Consider the following 13,770-nt stretch of genomic DNA (forward strand, 5'->3'; position numbering starts at 1 on the left):
AATAGATGTCGTTCAGTTGGTAATATTCATTTTTGTCTTCTTTTAATGCCTCTTAAGCAGGTTGACGTTTATTGGGATGAGTCTTGTCTTTCAGGCAGAACTGAGCGATTTCCGCTAGATGGGCCATCTGTAAAGGCAAAATTGACTATATTGTAAATATTAATTAAAACAAGAATTAGCTTTCTGGTCTTAATTTAAGGTTAGGGTTAAAATCGGATTTTATGACTTTGTGGCTGTGCCAGCTAGTGACCACTCTGCAGAGCTGCCTCAACAAGATTCATGACAAAAAATGCTAACCTGCGCCTCTTAAGGGGAAAGTAATCTAAAAGTAACTGATTACGTTACTGAGTTTGGGTAATCCAAAAGTTACGTTACTGATTACAATTTTGGACAGGTAACTAGTAACTGTAACGGATTACATTTAGAAAGTAACTGAGTCCCATAGGGGCGGCGCACAATTTACCCAGCATCGTCCGGGTTAGGGGAGGGTTTGGCCGGGGGGCCTTTACTTGGCTCATCGCGCTCTAGTGACTCGTTGTGGCGGGCCGGGTGCCTGCAGGCTGACTTCGGTTGTCAGTTGAACTGTGTTTCCTCAGACACATTGGTGCAGCTGGCTTCCGGGTTAAGCGAGCGGGTGTTAAGAACCGCGGCTTGGCGGGTCATGTTTCGGAGGACACATGACTCGACCTTCGCCTCTCCCGAGCCCGTTGGGATGTTGCAGCGATGAGACAAGATCGTAATTGGATCGCAATTGGATATCACAAAAAAGTAACCTACCCAACCGTGACTATTGGGTCACATCCTGAGTATTTGTTAACTATACACCACTTGTTCGGAAGCCCTACCGGACCGTGTCCCAGTCTGGGGTGATTTGCTATGTTTTCACACTCAAAACCACTAAATTGCTGTCTGTGGTAAATCAATACGCTTAATTTTTGTAAATGAAAGGCCCTGTATGACCATAACAAGGCCACAGTGTATGGATGCCATCTTTAAAAATATATATTTGTATATTGTTATGTGTTTTTTACACTTTATTAAAGGGATACTTCATTATTTTGGCAATGAGGACCTTTATGTAGTTCCCCAGAATCAGATGAACTCGTGGATACCATCTTTACGTCTCTGAGTGCAGTTTGAGGGAAGTTGCTAACTAGCGCTACCACAATTGCTAACTAGCATGCTAGCAGATACCCATAGACTTCCAGTCATTAACGCTCACGAAAGTACCTCTAACTTCCTTCATACTGGAAACAAAGACATACAATTGATATCCATAAGTTTGTCTGACTCTGGGGAAGTAGATAAAGGGCCTCATTGCCAAAATCCCGAAGTATCCCTTAAAGACAGTTAGGAAATTAGAGGGGGAGACAGGCAAGTGGGAGAAACAGTGAGAAGGATGGACGCAAGGATTGAAACCTGGAAGCCAGTGGGGAGTTTTATATGCGACATGCCGGGGTGTATTACCACTACACCACGGCTCTGCACAAAAGAGGTTATCTTACCCAGGATCTTGCTGATGTTGGAGTTATGCATGTCGGGGAAGGTTTGCAGGATCTTCCTCCTCTCATCCTTGGCCCACACCATGAAGGCATTCATGGGCCTCTTGATGTGGGGCTCGGTACTGTTCCTGCCCCTGGCCTCCCTGAAGACCCGTGCTTCCGTAGTGCTGGCACCACCTGTGGGAAGGGAGGGACATTGCATTACTTACTCAATCGCTCACTCGTTTGTGCAAAGACCTGTTAAGCCACAAAATGTCACAAGTACATGTACTGCACAGTATGTCCAAGAGCGGGGACGACGCTACGATTATCAGCCAGATAAGATCTCCATTTATGTTCTTGTATTTACAGCTCTGATTTCAAGCTACAGCGTGACGAATGCTTCCCAATCCACCGTAGCCTGTAAACACTGGGGTTTTATGGAAAACAGGTGGGCTTCTGGGCTGGAAAAGAGAAAAGTCCCCAATCTGTTTTAACTGCCTTGCTTCTGCTTGCATACTTCGGCAGGGTGGAATTGTCTGAGACACAAACAGTGCTTGTGGGTTGGAAAGAGGGGGAGAATCTAGAATAATGTTTCTTGTTCCCCCGTAGACCTAAGTCCTTCATTTGAAAAACAACAAAACGGAAACCCTGCCACTTTATTTGTATTTAGCTGAGGGATTGTGATGGGGTTATTGAACAAAGCTCACTAGGCCTTAAATTATCAGAAACGGCTGTAAATATCATAGAGTGGGCCTTTAAAGGGGCTATCTGAAGTTGCTACATCACTTTTTTGACTTTTAAATGAATGATATGTACCCAATGATTCTAAACTAATATAACTTATAAATGCCTCATGAGCTTAGTTCAACTGTCGTACCCCATCAGAACCCAAAATATAAGCTTGTTTTACTCCGATGTTTGTAAACAAAGTAAATGTAAACAAACACTGTATAGCCTCAAAACATTGTTAAAACTGTAGTTTTTATATTATGGATGGTCAGTCCTTGCATCCATAGCTCTGTCTATCAATGGTTACATTTCTCCAGCCCTATCCCTCAGCTTTTTAGTGAAACCGTGGTGGAGATTATGTTTTGTTATTGTTTCAACTGCTGATTGCCGCTTTAAGTGCAAGGCAGCGGTTTGGAGAACATTTTGCTTGGACTGTCAAGTGTCCACTTCTGAGGCGTTCCGAGAGGAACACAATACATATTTGTGTCTGGTGAATACCTGTGTGCAGAGCAAACTCTCTGTCTGTGTCTCTACTATAGGGAACGCAGCTGAAAAAGGCCCAAAAATGTGCCGCCACCCAACCAAGGGCCTGAAGTGAAGGGTCACTGGCATCCATTTAGCCTGAGCAGGATGCGCCCACTTTTACCTCAAACCTCTTCTACTGTCCATAGCCGCAATTTTTTTCTTCGACAGGGGAGGGGGGTCTTTGCCTGCGCTGCAGACGGCTATATATGTCCGCTAATACAGGACTATTAAAGGCCCAGTGCACTACTTTTGTGAGAAAAAAATATATATATATATAAAAAACGAAAATAATATATATACACTGTACATTATTATTATGATTTTTATTGTGATTTTTCAGGGGCTGCTGAAGCACCTTCAGTACCCCTACTTCCTGCAGCTATGTTACCGTTTTATAAATATCCATCTGACCTCTCTCTTCTCTGTTTTCCTACTATTATGCACCTAGCCGTATAGACACAGGTCGTAAGCACACAGTCATAAACATCAACAGAATGCACTTACATAAAAGTATGGAGAACTGAAAGAGATAGTTGTGTATGAAGACAATCAGAAATTTAGAAATGTAGACATTTAGAAATTTAGACATTTAGACATTTAGAAATTTAGAAAGAAAGAAAGAAAGAAAGAAAGAAAGAAAGAAAGAAAGAAAGAAAGAAAGAAAGAAAGAAAGAAAGAAAGAAAGAAAGAAAGAAAGAAAGAAAGAAAGAAAGAAAGAAAGAAAGAAAGAAAGAAAGAAAGAAAGAAAGAGAGAGACAGACGAAACCCACCATCAAGATCCTCAGGTCTGGTGAGGTCAATGACCCTGTGGCCCATCTTTCCATCTTCTCCCAGTTTGCCCAGGTGCTGACTCAAACTCTCAAAGTGCATCCGCTCCTAAAATACAAAGAGGTCAAAGGTCAATCAGGGTTGATTCACACTACGGAGCCAAGCCAAGCTGCCTTGGTTTAGACATTCATCATAGTTGTTGAAACCATGCTGGAAAGGTTAATGTGAAATTAAAATATCCAAGCCAGCACAGTACGGTTCGAGTCTGCCTAATAGTGTGAAAATACTATTAAAAGTCCAATTGAACTGACTGTAAAGCTGTGGTATAAGAGCTCAGAGAGAATAACACAATCAACACATCACAGAACACACATTTTCAAAGATTTACAGAAATTTAGCAAACAAACATAGTAAACAAGTTTACATCTTTTCGATGCATAGACATTTGTAGGTCTTGTTGTTCTCTGTGATCTTAGAGTGGATCTACATGAGGATGGTTGTGATCGTGTAACAAACTCCACGTGGTCACACATGCAGCTTTCGGCGAGAGGCAAGAGTTGCAGAAGGACAGCCATGCCAGCTTAGAGGGGATAGAAAGGAGGCTTTGAGAAAAGAAAGGATAGGAAAGTAGAAGAGAAGAGAATGGGATAAATCAAGAAAAATAAAGACAGAGAGAGAGAGAGAGAAAAGAGAGAGAGCGGCTCCAAAAAAAGTATTTAAAGCCACAGAAAAAGACAATACGCCAGATCTATCCAGCGCAGCGCTACCATGTAAGCTGACTCTGACTCAGTGCTCCCCACCCATCCTGCCTACTGTCTCTGATTATTCTGCGCTGCCCGCCCGCCCGCCCGCCTGCCCGCCCACCCTCTCCCTCAAATGAGTCCAGCATGCCGTCTGTAGCCCTCCAGCTAAAATTACCCTGCCACGCTCCCGAACTGTGGTGGAAAACAAGGGCCTCCAGAATCACCACACATCCACTCATTCCTCCACCTCTCCTCCTCCTCTCCCCGTTTTCTGGTGACAAAGGCATTTTGTTTGACGGAGGGAATGGTTGCTGGATGAAGTCATGCCGCGGTAGACGTTGGCAGCGCCGGTGGAACTTGGGGCCTTTTGTTTTCATATATATGTAGGGATCCAGGGAGGGCCAATGTCAGCACGACGTTAAGGGCTGTAATCAGGCCACCACAGAACATGTGCCTGGGCAGCGCTGCACACACCACAGAAGCTGCTCACAGAGAACTAAGAGAGAGGACTAACACTGGAAGACCTACTGAGAACTAACACTGGACCAATAGAGGACTTACAGAGAGGACTAACACTGGACCAATAGAGGACTTACAGAGAGGACTAACACTGGACCAATAGAGGACTTACAGAGAGGACTATCACTGGACCAATAGAGGACTTACAGAGAGGACTAACATTAGACCAATAGAGGACTTACAGAGAGGACTAACACTGGACCAATACCGGATTTACAGAGAAGACTAACACTGGACCAATAGAGGACTTACAGAGAGGACTAACACTGGACCAATAGAGGACTTACAGAGAGGACTAACACTAGACCAATAGAGTACTTACGGAGAAGACTAACACTGGTCCAATAGAGGACTTACAGAGAAGACTAACACTGGACCAATAGAGGACTTACGGAGAAGACTAACACTGGTCCAATAGAGGACTTACAGATAAGACTAACACTGGACCAATAGAGGACTTACAGAGAGGACTAACACTGGACCAATAGAGGACTTACAGAGAGGTCTAACACTGGACCAATAGAGGACTTACAGAGAGGTCTAACACTGGACCAATAGAGGACTTACAGAGAGGACTAACACAGGACCAACTAAGGACCTACTGATGACTACAGTACAGAGGACTTAGAGATAACACAGGATCTACTGAGAACTTACACAGGACCAACATATTATTTGGAGAGTAGGCTAAAGAGGACCTACAACACAGGGTATTTACAGTCAGAGACCAGACCTATAGGACACTAATAAATGTAACCTACAATGACTTTTTTAAGAGACTAGTGCATAGAAACTGAAGAGGACTTTCAGACAATTTTAAGACTTTTAAAGACTTACAGAAAATAAGGGGAACAGTCTACAGGACTAACTCAAGACCAAATCAGGAATCACAGAAAAGCAATTTAGTACTTAATCTGTAACAGGACTCATTATGACAGTAGGCCTAGAGTCAGTCCAATATGGTCGCTGGTAAATGACAACAATGACTAATAATCAACTTTAGCTACATAGTTCAAAGCTATAAAATAACATCTTAAAATATACTATTATTACTTTACAGGACTGGGGCTTGTCCAACATTCAACTCAATCTATATTTCGGAACTTAAAGAGACACACAGAGCTCCTCTATTGCCTGGGATCTCCTGAACTCGTTGGCTGGGCACACATTTTAACGGGTTGCTATGGCAGCGCTATAAACACTGCACCGGCCGAGGAGTTTTATCAGCGTCATGTTCAGCTCATTACTGCAGCGACGTGTACAGGCAAACCCTGCTCTAACCGACCCACAACGTTTACTGCCTCCTCCAGGAGCAATGAAGTCCCTCACTCCTCCTCCTCTCCCTCCTTCCCTCCCTCCTTCCTTCTTTCACTGTGCCTGTCATCTCTCAATACAGACCCCTTGTCCTGTTGTCCATTGAAACTGAAGGAGCAGTGAAGTCCACCTCCTCCTCCTCCTCCTCCTCCTCTCCCTTCTTTCACTGTGCCTGTCATCTCTCAATTCAGACCCCTTGTCCTGTTGTCCATTGAAACTGAAGGAGCTCACACCCACCCTGTTTCATCCAGTTGTAGCACCAATAATACATTGTTTGTGTAAATATCTATAAGGCCTTGAATTTGGACGTCAACACTAATGCTAAAGTACTTGTATATGACTTTGCTCAAAAACGATGAGGTGCAATGAGAATGCACACCAGAACAGCCAGTGAATACCACTACACATTTTGTGTAGAGACTGCTGTGTGGTGACTGGCCTGGCTTGACTCAAGTCACCCACATTTCTAATATACTCCTCAACGGTCCCTCTTTTCCCTGCAGTGTGGCACACAAAAGAGCTGGTGTAACGTAGTTGAGTAGTCCCGACAGCTGATGTCAACTACCGACAGAGCTAAGTAGGCTTAGTGACAGGGGCGTTCAAGTAAAGTACCAGTGCACTGAATGCTCTATGCAAGGCCAGCTCACTCAAAACTGGCCTAAACTTACTCAACACACACACACAGTCACACATACTCACACACACACACACACAGTCACTAATATACATGTAAACACACACACACACACACACACACACAAACACAAACACACAGGCACACACACAGGCACAAACGCACGCACTCACACTCAGTGGCTATTTCAGTGTGTTTGCTTGGCAGCTGCGGGCGGGTTGTTGGAAGCAACGTAAGCGTAATGCAATACTCAACAATGCAACTCGCTGGCCGGAGCTAGCGTCTGTGCGCAAGGTGTGCTATAATGACATTAGCACGGCCAGCCCAGTGCCAGGACACAGCAGCAGAAAGAGGACTCCTGGATCACTAGTAGAACGTATAGCTAAGGGGATCTTGCTAAAATTGATTGAAGGATGACTAAGGTTAAGGCCCGCACACACATGGATGCATACAGACAGACAGACAGACAGACAGACAGACAGACAGACAGACAGACAGACAGACACAGACACACACACACACACACACACACACACACACACACACACACACACACACACACACACACACCATCATCATAGCTCCATATGAAGTTACACCACACACTCTCTCCACCCCGAGGTGTAGCCTTAGAACACAGTCATTTGTGTGATACCTCACTCAACCTCTTGTAGCGGAGATCAGATGAGGATCACATGTTTCATGTGGTTTCATACTGTCTAATCTAATGCATTTCTAAAGAATGTCTAGAAGATGTCCCCAAAATAGCAAGAAATATTGCTAGAAAAAATGCTTTTCATGAAAGCATGATGCTCGGACTCAAATAGAATGAATACAAAGTACAAAGTGTAGCATCTCCATCGGATTGGATTAGTTACATTAGTTACATATCTGCAGAATGGAGGAGGTGAGATGTCAGCTTTCTCCATGAATTGACTAGGACAGAGACAATCCTATGAGTGGCAAAAAAAAAAGCTCCCTTCTACAGAAAAATTATGCATTTAAAGCTAAGAAAAGCACATTCGAGGAACCGTTGTTAGGTAACGAATAACACTGAACAACAAACACTGGCCTGTGGTGTTTTAGAACCGGAAACAATAACTTTGAGAGTTTCCAAATGAGCGTTTTATTAGGAGGAACGGAGCCATAAAGTAAATTGCTGCATTGCTCGGTTTGTCCTTATAAAGTGTTGGCTTCGTTTGATAATTTAAGATCATTGACACATATAGATGTTTTGATTAGGATAATGTCAACCCATCTACAAAGAAAAACATTCAAAACACTGATAAAAAGCAGCATATTTTTCTCCACTTTTAATGTTTTTACAACTTTATGCTAAACAAACAACTCCCAATCAAAACAGATACTTTACATTTTAGTCATTTAGCAGACAATCTTATCCAGAGCGACTTACAGTTAGTGAGTGCATACATTTTTCATACTGGCCCCCCGTGGGAAACGAACCCACAACCCTGGCGTTGCAAGCGCCATGCTCTACCAACTGAGCTACAGGGGACTCCTATAGCATGTTTAATATGTACAGGAAGCATTGTCTCTAGTTGAAGATGTGGCCTCTAGTTGAAGATGTGGCCTCTAGTTGAAGATGTGGCCTCTAGTTGAAAATGTGGCCTCTAGTTGAAAATGTGGCCTCTTGTTGAAGACCTGTCTGCTGCCTTTGATACTGTGAACCATCAGATCCTCCTCTCCACCCTCTCCGAGCTGGGCATCTCCGGCTTGGCTCACTCTTGGATTGCGTCCTACCTGACCGGTCGCTCCTACCAAGTGGCGTGGCGAGAAGCTGTCTCCGCTCCACGTGCTCTCACCACTGGTGTCCCCCAGGGCTCAGTTCTAGGCCCTCTCCTATTCTCGCTATACACCAAGTCACTTGGCTCTGTCATATCCTCACATGGCCTCTCCTATCATTGCTACGCAGACGACACACAACTAATCTTCTCCTTTCCCCCTTCTGATAACCAGGTGGCGAATCGCATCTCTGCATGTCTGGCAGACATATCAGTATGGATGACGGATCACCACCTCAAGCTGAACCTTGGCAAGACGGAGCTGCTCTTCCTCCCGGGGAAGGACTGCCCGTTCCATGATCTCGCCATCACGGTTGACAACTCCGTTGTGTCCTCCTCCCAGAGTGCGAAGAGCTCCGCTAACATCAAGGCGGTGACCCGATCCTGTAGGTTCATGCTCTACAACATTCGGAGAGTACGACCCTGCCTTACACAGGAAGCGGCACAGGTCCTAATCCAGGCACTTGTCATCTCCCGTCTGGATTACTGCAACTCGCTGTTGGCTGGGCTCCCTGCCTGTGCCATTAAACCCCTACAACTCATCCAGAATGCCGCAGCCCGTCTGGTGTTCAACCTTCCCAAGTTCTCTCACGTCACCCCGCTCCTCCGCACACTCCACTGGCTTCCAGTTGAAGCTCGCATCTGCTACAAGACCATGGTGCTTGCCTATGGAGCTGTGAGGGGAATGGCACCTCTGTACCTTCAGGCTCTGATCAGTCCCTACACCCAAACGAGGGCATTGCGTACATCCACCTCTGGCCTGCTGGCTCCCCTACCTCTGCGGAAGCACAGTTCCCGCTCAGCCCAGTCAAAACTGTTCGCTGCTCTGGCACCCCAATGGTGGAACAAGCTCCCTCACGACGCCAGGACAGCAGAGTCACTCACCACCTTCCGGAGACATTTGAAACCCCACCTCTTTAAGGAATACCTGGGATAGGATAAAGTAATCCTTCTACCCCCCCCCCCTTACCCCCAAAAAAACATTGTAAAGTGGTTATCCCACTGGCTCTAAGGTGAATGCACCAATTTGTAAGTCGCTCTGGATAAGAGCGTCTGCTAAATGACGTAAATGTAAAATGTAAATGTAAAGATGTGGCCTCTAGTTGAAGATGTGGACTCTAGTTGAAGATGTGGCCTCTAGTTGAAGATGTGGCAGAGGGGGTTCAAAGTATCCATCACTAAAATATTAATGATTCATCTTTGACTTCGTCCTTCCTCCCTGCCAACATGGGGATCAATCTCTTTTAGGAAGATGGAGGGATCATTTCTTCTTTTCAAAATGTATTTTCCCTTGAGTCTATCCATGATTGACTGATCTGATTTATATTTGGAAGAAATTTTTTAACATGGGGGACCCCATGGGTATAGGAGTTCCTGCTACAAAGTGGCCCATCTGAAGGCCCTCTGCCCAGACTTTGGTTCTAATTGAGTATAGACCCCCAAGGCACAATCCCCCTCCCCCCACAACCACACAACCACACTCCCACAGACATGCACATACACTCAGACATGTGCACACACACACGCACACACACACGCACACACGCACACACACACACACACACACCACACACTCACACACCAAAACCATCACTATCATAGACCCAGCTGCTGTCTGTTCAAAGCAGTCGGCTTCTGGGTGGCCGTGGATATGAAAGAAGAGAGGATCTCAAGAGCACCGGCCAAAAAGCAGACACAACTATTTCCCTTCAACAGTACATGCATGAATTGAGAAAGTGACAAAATTACAGAATTGGGCTTGCCCCGTGTCAATCAGAGAACCAGCATATAATTAGAGCAATTGTACATTGTTCAGGCATCTGTATGCATTTGTGAACCTTGTCTGTTGAGGCTAATAGTGCTCATTGAAAACATGTAGAGTGTGTGTGTGCGTGCGTGTGTGTGTGTGTGTGCGTGCTCATGGGTGTTTATTTGTTTATTTGGATCCCCATTAGCTTTTGCAGAAGCAGCAGCTACTCTTCCTGGGGTCCACAAAAAACACAAAACACAAAACATGACAAGTAACAAAACACTGATAGACAAGGACAGTCACACAGATGTAAAATACAACGATATAGAAACAATAAAACAATTATACAAACCATACAACTACAAAAGTCTGTGTGTGTGTGGTGTGTGTGTGTGTCTGTGTCTGTGTCTGTGTGTCTGTGTGTGTGTGTGTGTGTGTGTGTGTGTGTCTGTGCGTGTTTTAGTGTGTCTGTGTGTGTGTGTGGGTGTGTGTGTGTGTGTCCCCTCACAGTTCTTGCCGTTCCATGAGATGTTGTTTAATCGTTTTTTAAAGGTCATGGCTCTGTATAATACTGTGCGTTGCCGTGAATTCGTTTTGGACACGGGGACTGTGAAGAGACCGCTGGTGGCATGTCTTGTGGGGTATGGGTTTCTGAGCTGAATGTCATTTGATTATGAAGACAATCTGGAATTTTCATCAAAGTAATATTTCTCATAAAAACTAGAGGAGAAGCAGTTAATCTCTCGTCAACCCTCAACCAGGAAAGACTGGCATGCATGTTGTTGATGTTAGTTCTGTATGTGTAGTTAAGGGCAAGGCGGGCTGCTCTGTTTTGAGCCAGCTGCAGCTTTGCTAGGTCTTTCCTGGCTGCACTTGACCATATTACCAGATAGTAATCAAGATGGGACAAGACCAGAGTCTGAACAACTAGTACAGTTGATCTTTGTATCAAAAACGCAGAGCATCTTTTTATAACAGACATACTGTACTCCTCCACATCTTCACAACAACTTTGTCAATATGACTTGACTATAATAACTAACCATCCAATGTTATACCTATGAGTTTAGCTTCCTTAACTTGCTCAATGGTCACATCCTTTATTTACAACTCCAGTTGAAGTTTAGGTTTTAGAAAATGTTTTTAACTAAATACAATGCTTTTAGTTTTAGATGCATAAACACACATGTGCATTCGTATATATGTATGTGTATGTATGCATCTACGTGTTTGAGTGTGAGTTTGTGCATGCGTTCGTGTGTGTGTGTACGTCTTTATGTGTGTCGTGACTCTAACCTTGCTGCCATTGCTGAGGCTCATGCCGCTCAGGGCCGTGAGCTTGGCCTCCAGGCTTTGCTGCTGCTGGTGATGAAGCTGTTCTCTCTGGATCTGCTCCCTCATCTTCCTTGCCTCCTGGATGGCCTTCATCACTGCGTCCTGGTCCCCAAACAACGCAGTGGAGTTCAGGCTGGACAGGATGTCTGTGGGCAGAAAGCATCGGCTGTCAGTGTCTGACTGTTGACGGACACAGCAGCAGACCAATCAGTATTGTTGCTGTACGTGACCTCACAGGAAAAGATCTTGACAAATGACTGATTCCAAATGGACCCTTAGCTCCTCCTCTCTAGACATGTGTAGAGCTGAGAGGATTGGTTCCTCCTCTCTAGACATGTGTAGAGCTGAGAGGATTGGACAGGTGTAAGCAATATAGAAAAAAGGTGGAGTTGTTACCATATTGCTTTTAGATATCCAGCTCTTTCAGATCTACACAGGTGCCTAGGGGGTAGGGGATACGGCTTTATTTGTGGTTAGACAATGAAATACTTTTTTTTCGAATGGCAGTTTCTCAACAAGCACCCAACATTCCCCTCTGCCCCCCTTTTTTGTGTACAGTATGTTTTTGAAGCCTATGTGTATGTAATAAGAAACGAGAGTGCAAACTTTCCGGCACCTTCCTTGTCTAATTAGCAGATGAAGAGGAAGTACTGCATGCATGGGTGGCCGTCAAAAAAAGGGTGAAAAATAACCCACAGGAAGGAACACAAGTGAAGTGGCGCATCCTCAAAGCCACTCTAGAGGAGCTAGCAAAATTGTTATGGCGTAATGAGAGGCTTTAGATTGTGCTTAATCACAGATAGCAGAGGTAGAGCACTAAGGTTTATGGTACTGGGCAGACAATGATGTGAGGAAGTCTCTTTAAACCAAAAAACGTGTGCTGGGTTTCACTGCTTCCGCTGCCTGGGTTTTCATTGGTGCTAAATACAGAGCTTTGGGCTCTCGTAAAAAAAAAACAGGTCTCCTTTGGGGTTGACTTGAACTGGCGGAGGATGCTAGGAATGTTTGTGTGCAATGTGAAGGTGTTTTGTGTGCATTTTGTTTATGTGTACCTGTGAGTGTGTGCACATGCATGTGTGGGTGTTCATTGCACCCACCCAGTGAGCCTCTGCCCATGTTGGAGAGGGGGCTGGGGATGCGCCCCTTCCCCAGGCTGATGGGGCTGGTCTTGTTGCTGGGGAACAGGCAGTGTGACGGCGAGGACGGGGAGCGGTGGGGTTCGCCAGTCTTGGATCGGGCTGAGAGGTTCAGGGGCTGCGTCGACCCTTCCTCCTGAGGAAGACGAGGAGAAAGAGCGGGCACAGGGGTAAGCACAGGGGTAAGCGAAGGCTGGACAGGATGTCTATGGGCTCAGGGGCAAGCACAGGGGTAAGCAAAGGCTGAAAACACACCGTGGACCTGTTACATGGGCAAACACAATTATTTTGACGGTGTTATGAGGGCATTATGACAGACTGCTTCAAGTGAAGACCTGGTGAAAATGTAGTTGTTAGTTGGAGTGTGTATATACTGAGTATACTAAACATTAGGAACATCTTCCTAATATTGAGTTGCACCCCCCCCCCCTTTTTGCCCTCAGAACAGGCTCAATTCGTTGGGTTATGCTACAAGGTGTCGAAAGCATTCCGCAGGGATTCTGGCCCATGTTGACCCCAATGCTTCCCACAGTTGTGTCAAGTTGGCTTGAAGTCCTTTGGGTGGTGGACCATCCTTGATACACACAGGAAATTGTTGCGTGTGAAAAACCGAGCAGCTTTGCAGTTCTTGACACAAACCAGTGTGCCTGGCACTTACTACCATACCCTGTTCAAAGGCACTTAAATCTTTTTTTGTCTTGCCCATTCACCCTCTGAATGGCACACAAACACAATCAATGTCTCAATTGTCTCAAGGTTTAAAAACTTTCTTTAGCTCGTCTCCTCCCCTTCACTGAAGTGGATTTAACAAGTGACATCAATAAGGGATCACAGCTTTCAGACCTGGATTCACCTGGTCAGTCTGTGTCATGGAAAGAGCAGGTGTTCTTCATATTTTATACACTCAGTGTAGCTGTCGTGGTCTAAGCTCTGCTGAGGAGGATAAGTTCTCTATCCAACTGACTGAAGAGTCTTTCGCCCTGATTCAGTCTGACTCATCTATTCAACTCAGCCTCTGAATTATGTTGAAG

At 45.1% G+C, this 13,770-nt stretch overlaps 1 protein-coding gene across 1 annotated transcript in view; it reads right to left on the bottom strand.

Annotated features, from left to right (window-relative positions):
• The window catches only part of LOC311148474 (transcription factor SOX-6-like), a 145,288-nt gene that overhangs the window by 12,393 nt on the left and 119,125 nt on the right, over nucleotides 1-13,770 (bottom strand). The window contains exons 11-14 of the mRNA XM_084185450.1: nucleotides 12,701-12,875; nucleotides 11,565-11,749; nucleotides 3,509-3,614; nucleotides 1,506-1,679 (exon numbers count right to left, since the gene is read on the bottom strand). Coding sequence (XP_084041576.1) covers nucleotides 1,506-1,679; nucleotides 3,509-3,614; nucleotides 11,565-11,749; nucleotides 12,701-12,875 — 640 coding nt within the window. The remainder of the gene's footprint in view (nucleotides 1-1,505; nucleotides 1,680-3,508; nucleotides 3,615-11,564; nucleotides 11,750-12,700; nucleotides 12,876-13,770) is intronic.

Source organism: Coregonus lavaretus (genome assembly GCF_964263955.1).
Source record: "Coregonus lavaretus genome assembly, chromosome: 21".
Taxonomy (NCBI): domain Eukaryota; kingdom Metazoa; phylum Chordata; class Actinopteri; order Salmoniformes; family Salmonidae; genus Coregonus; species Coregonus lavaretus.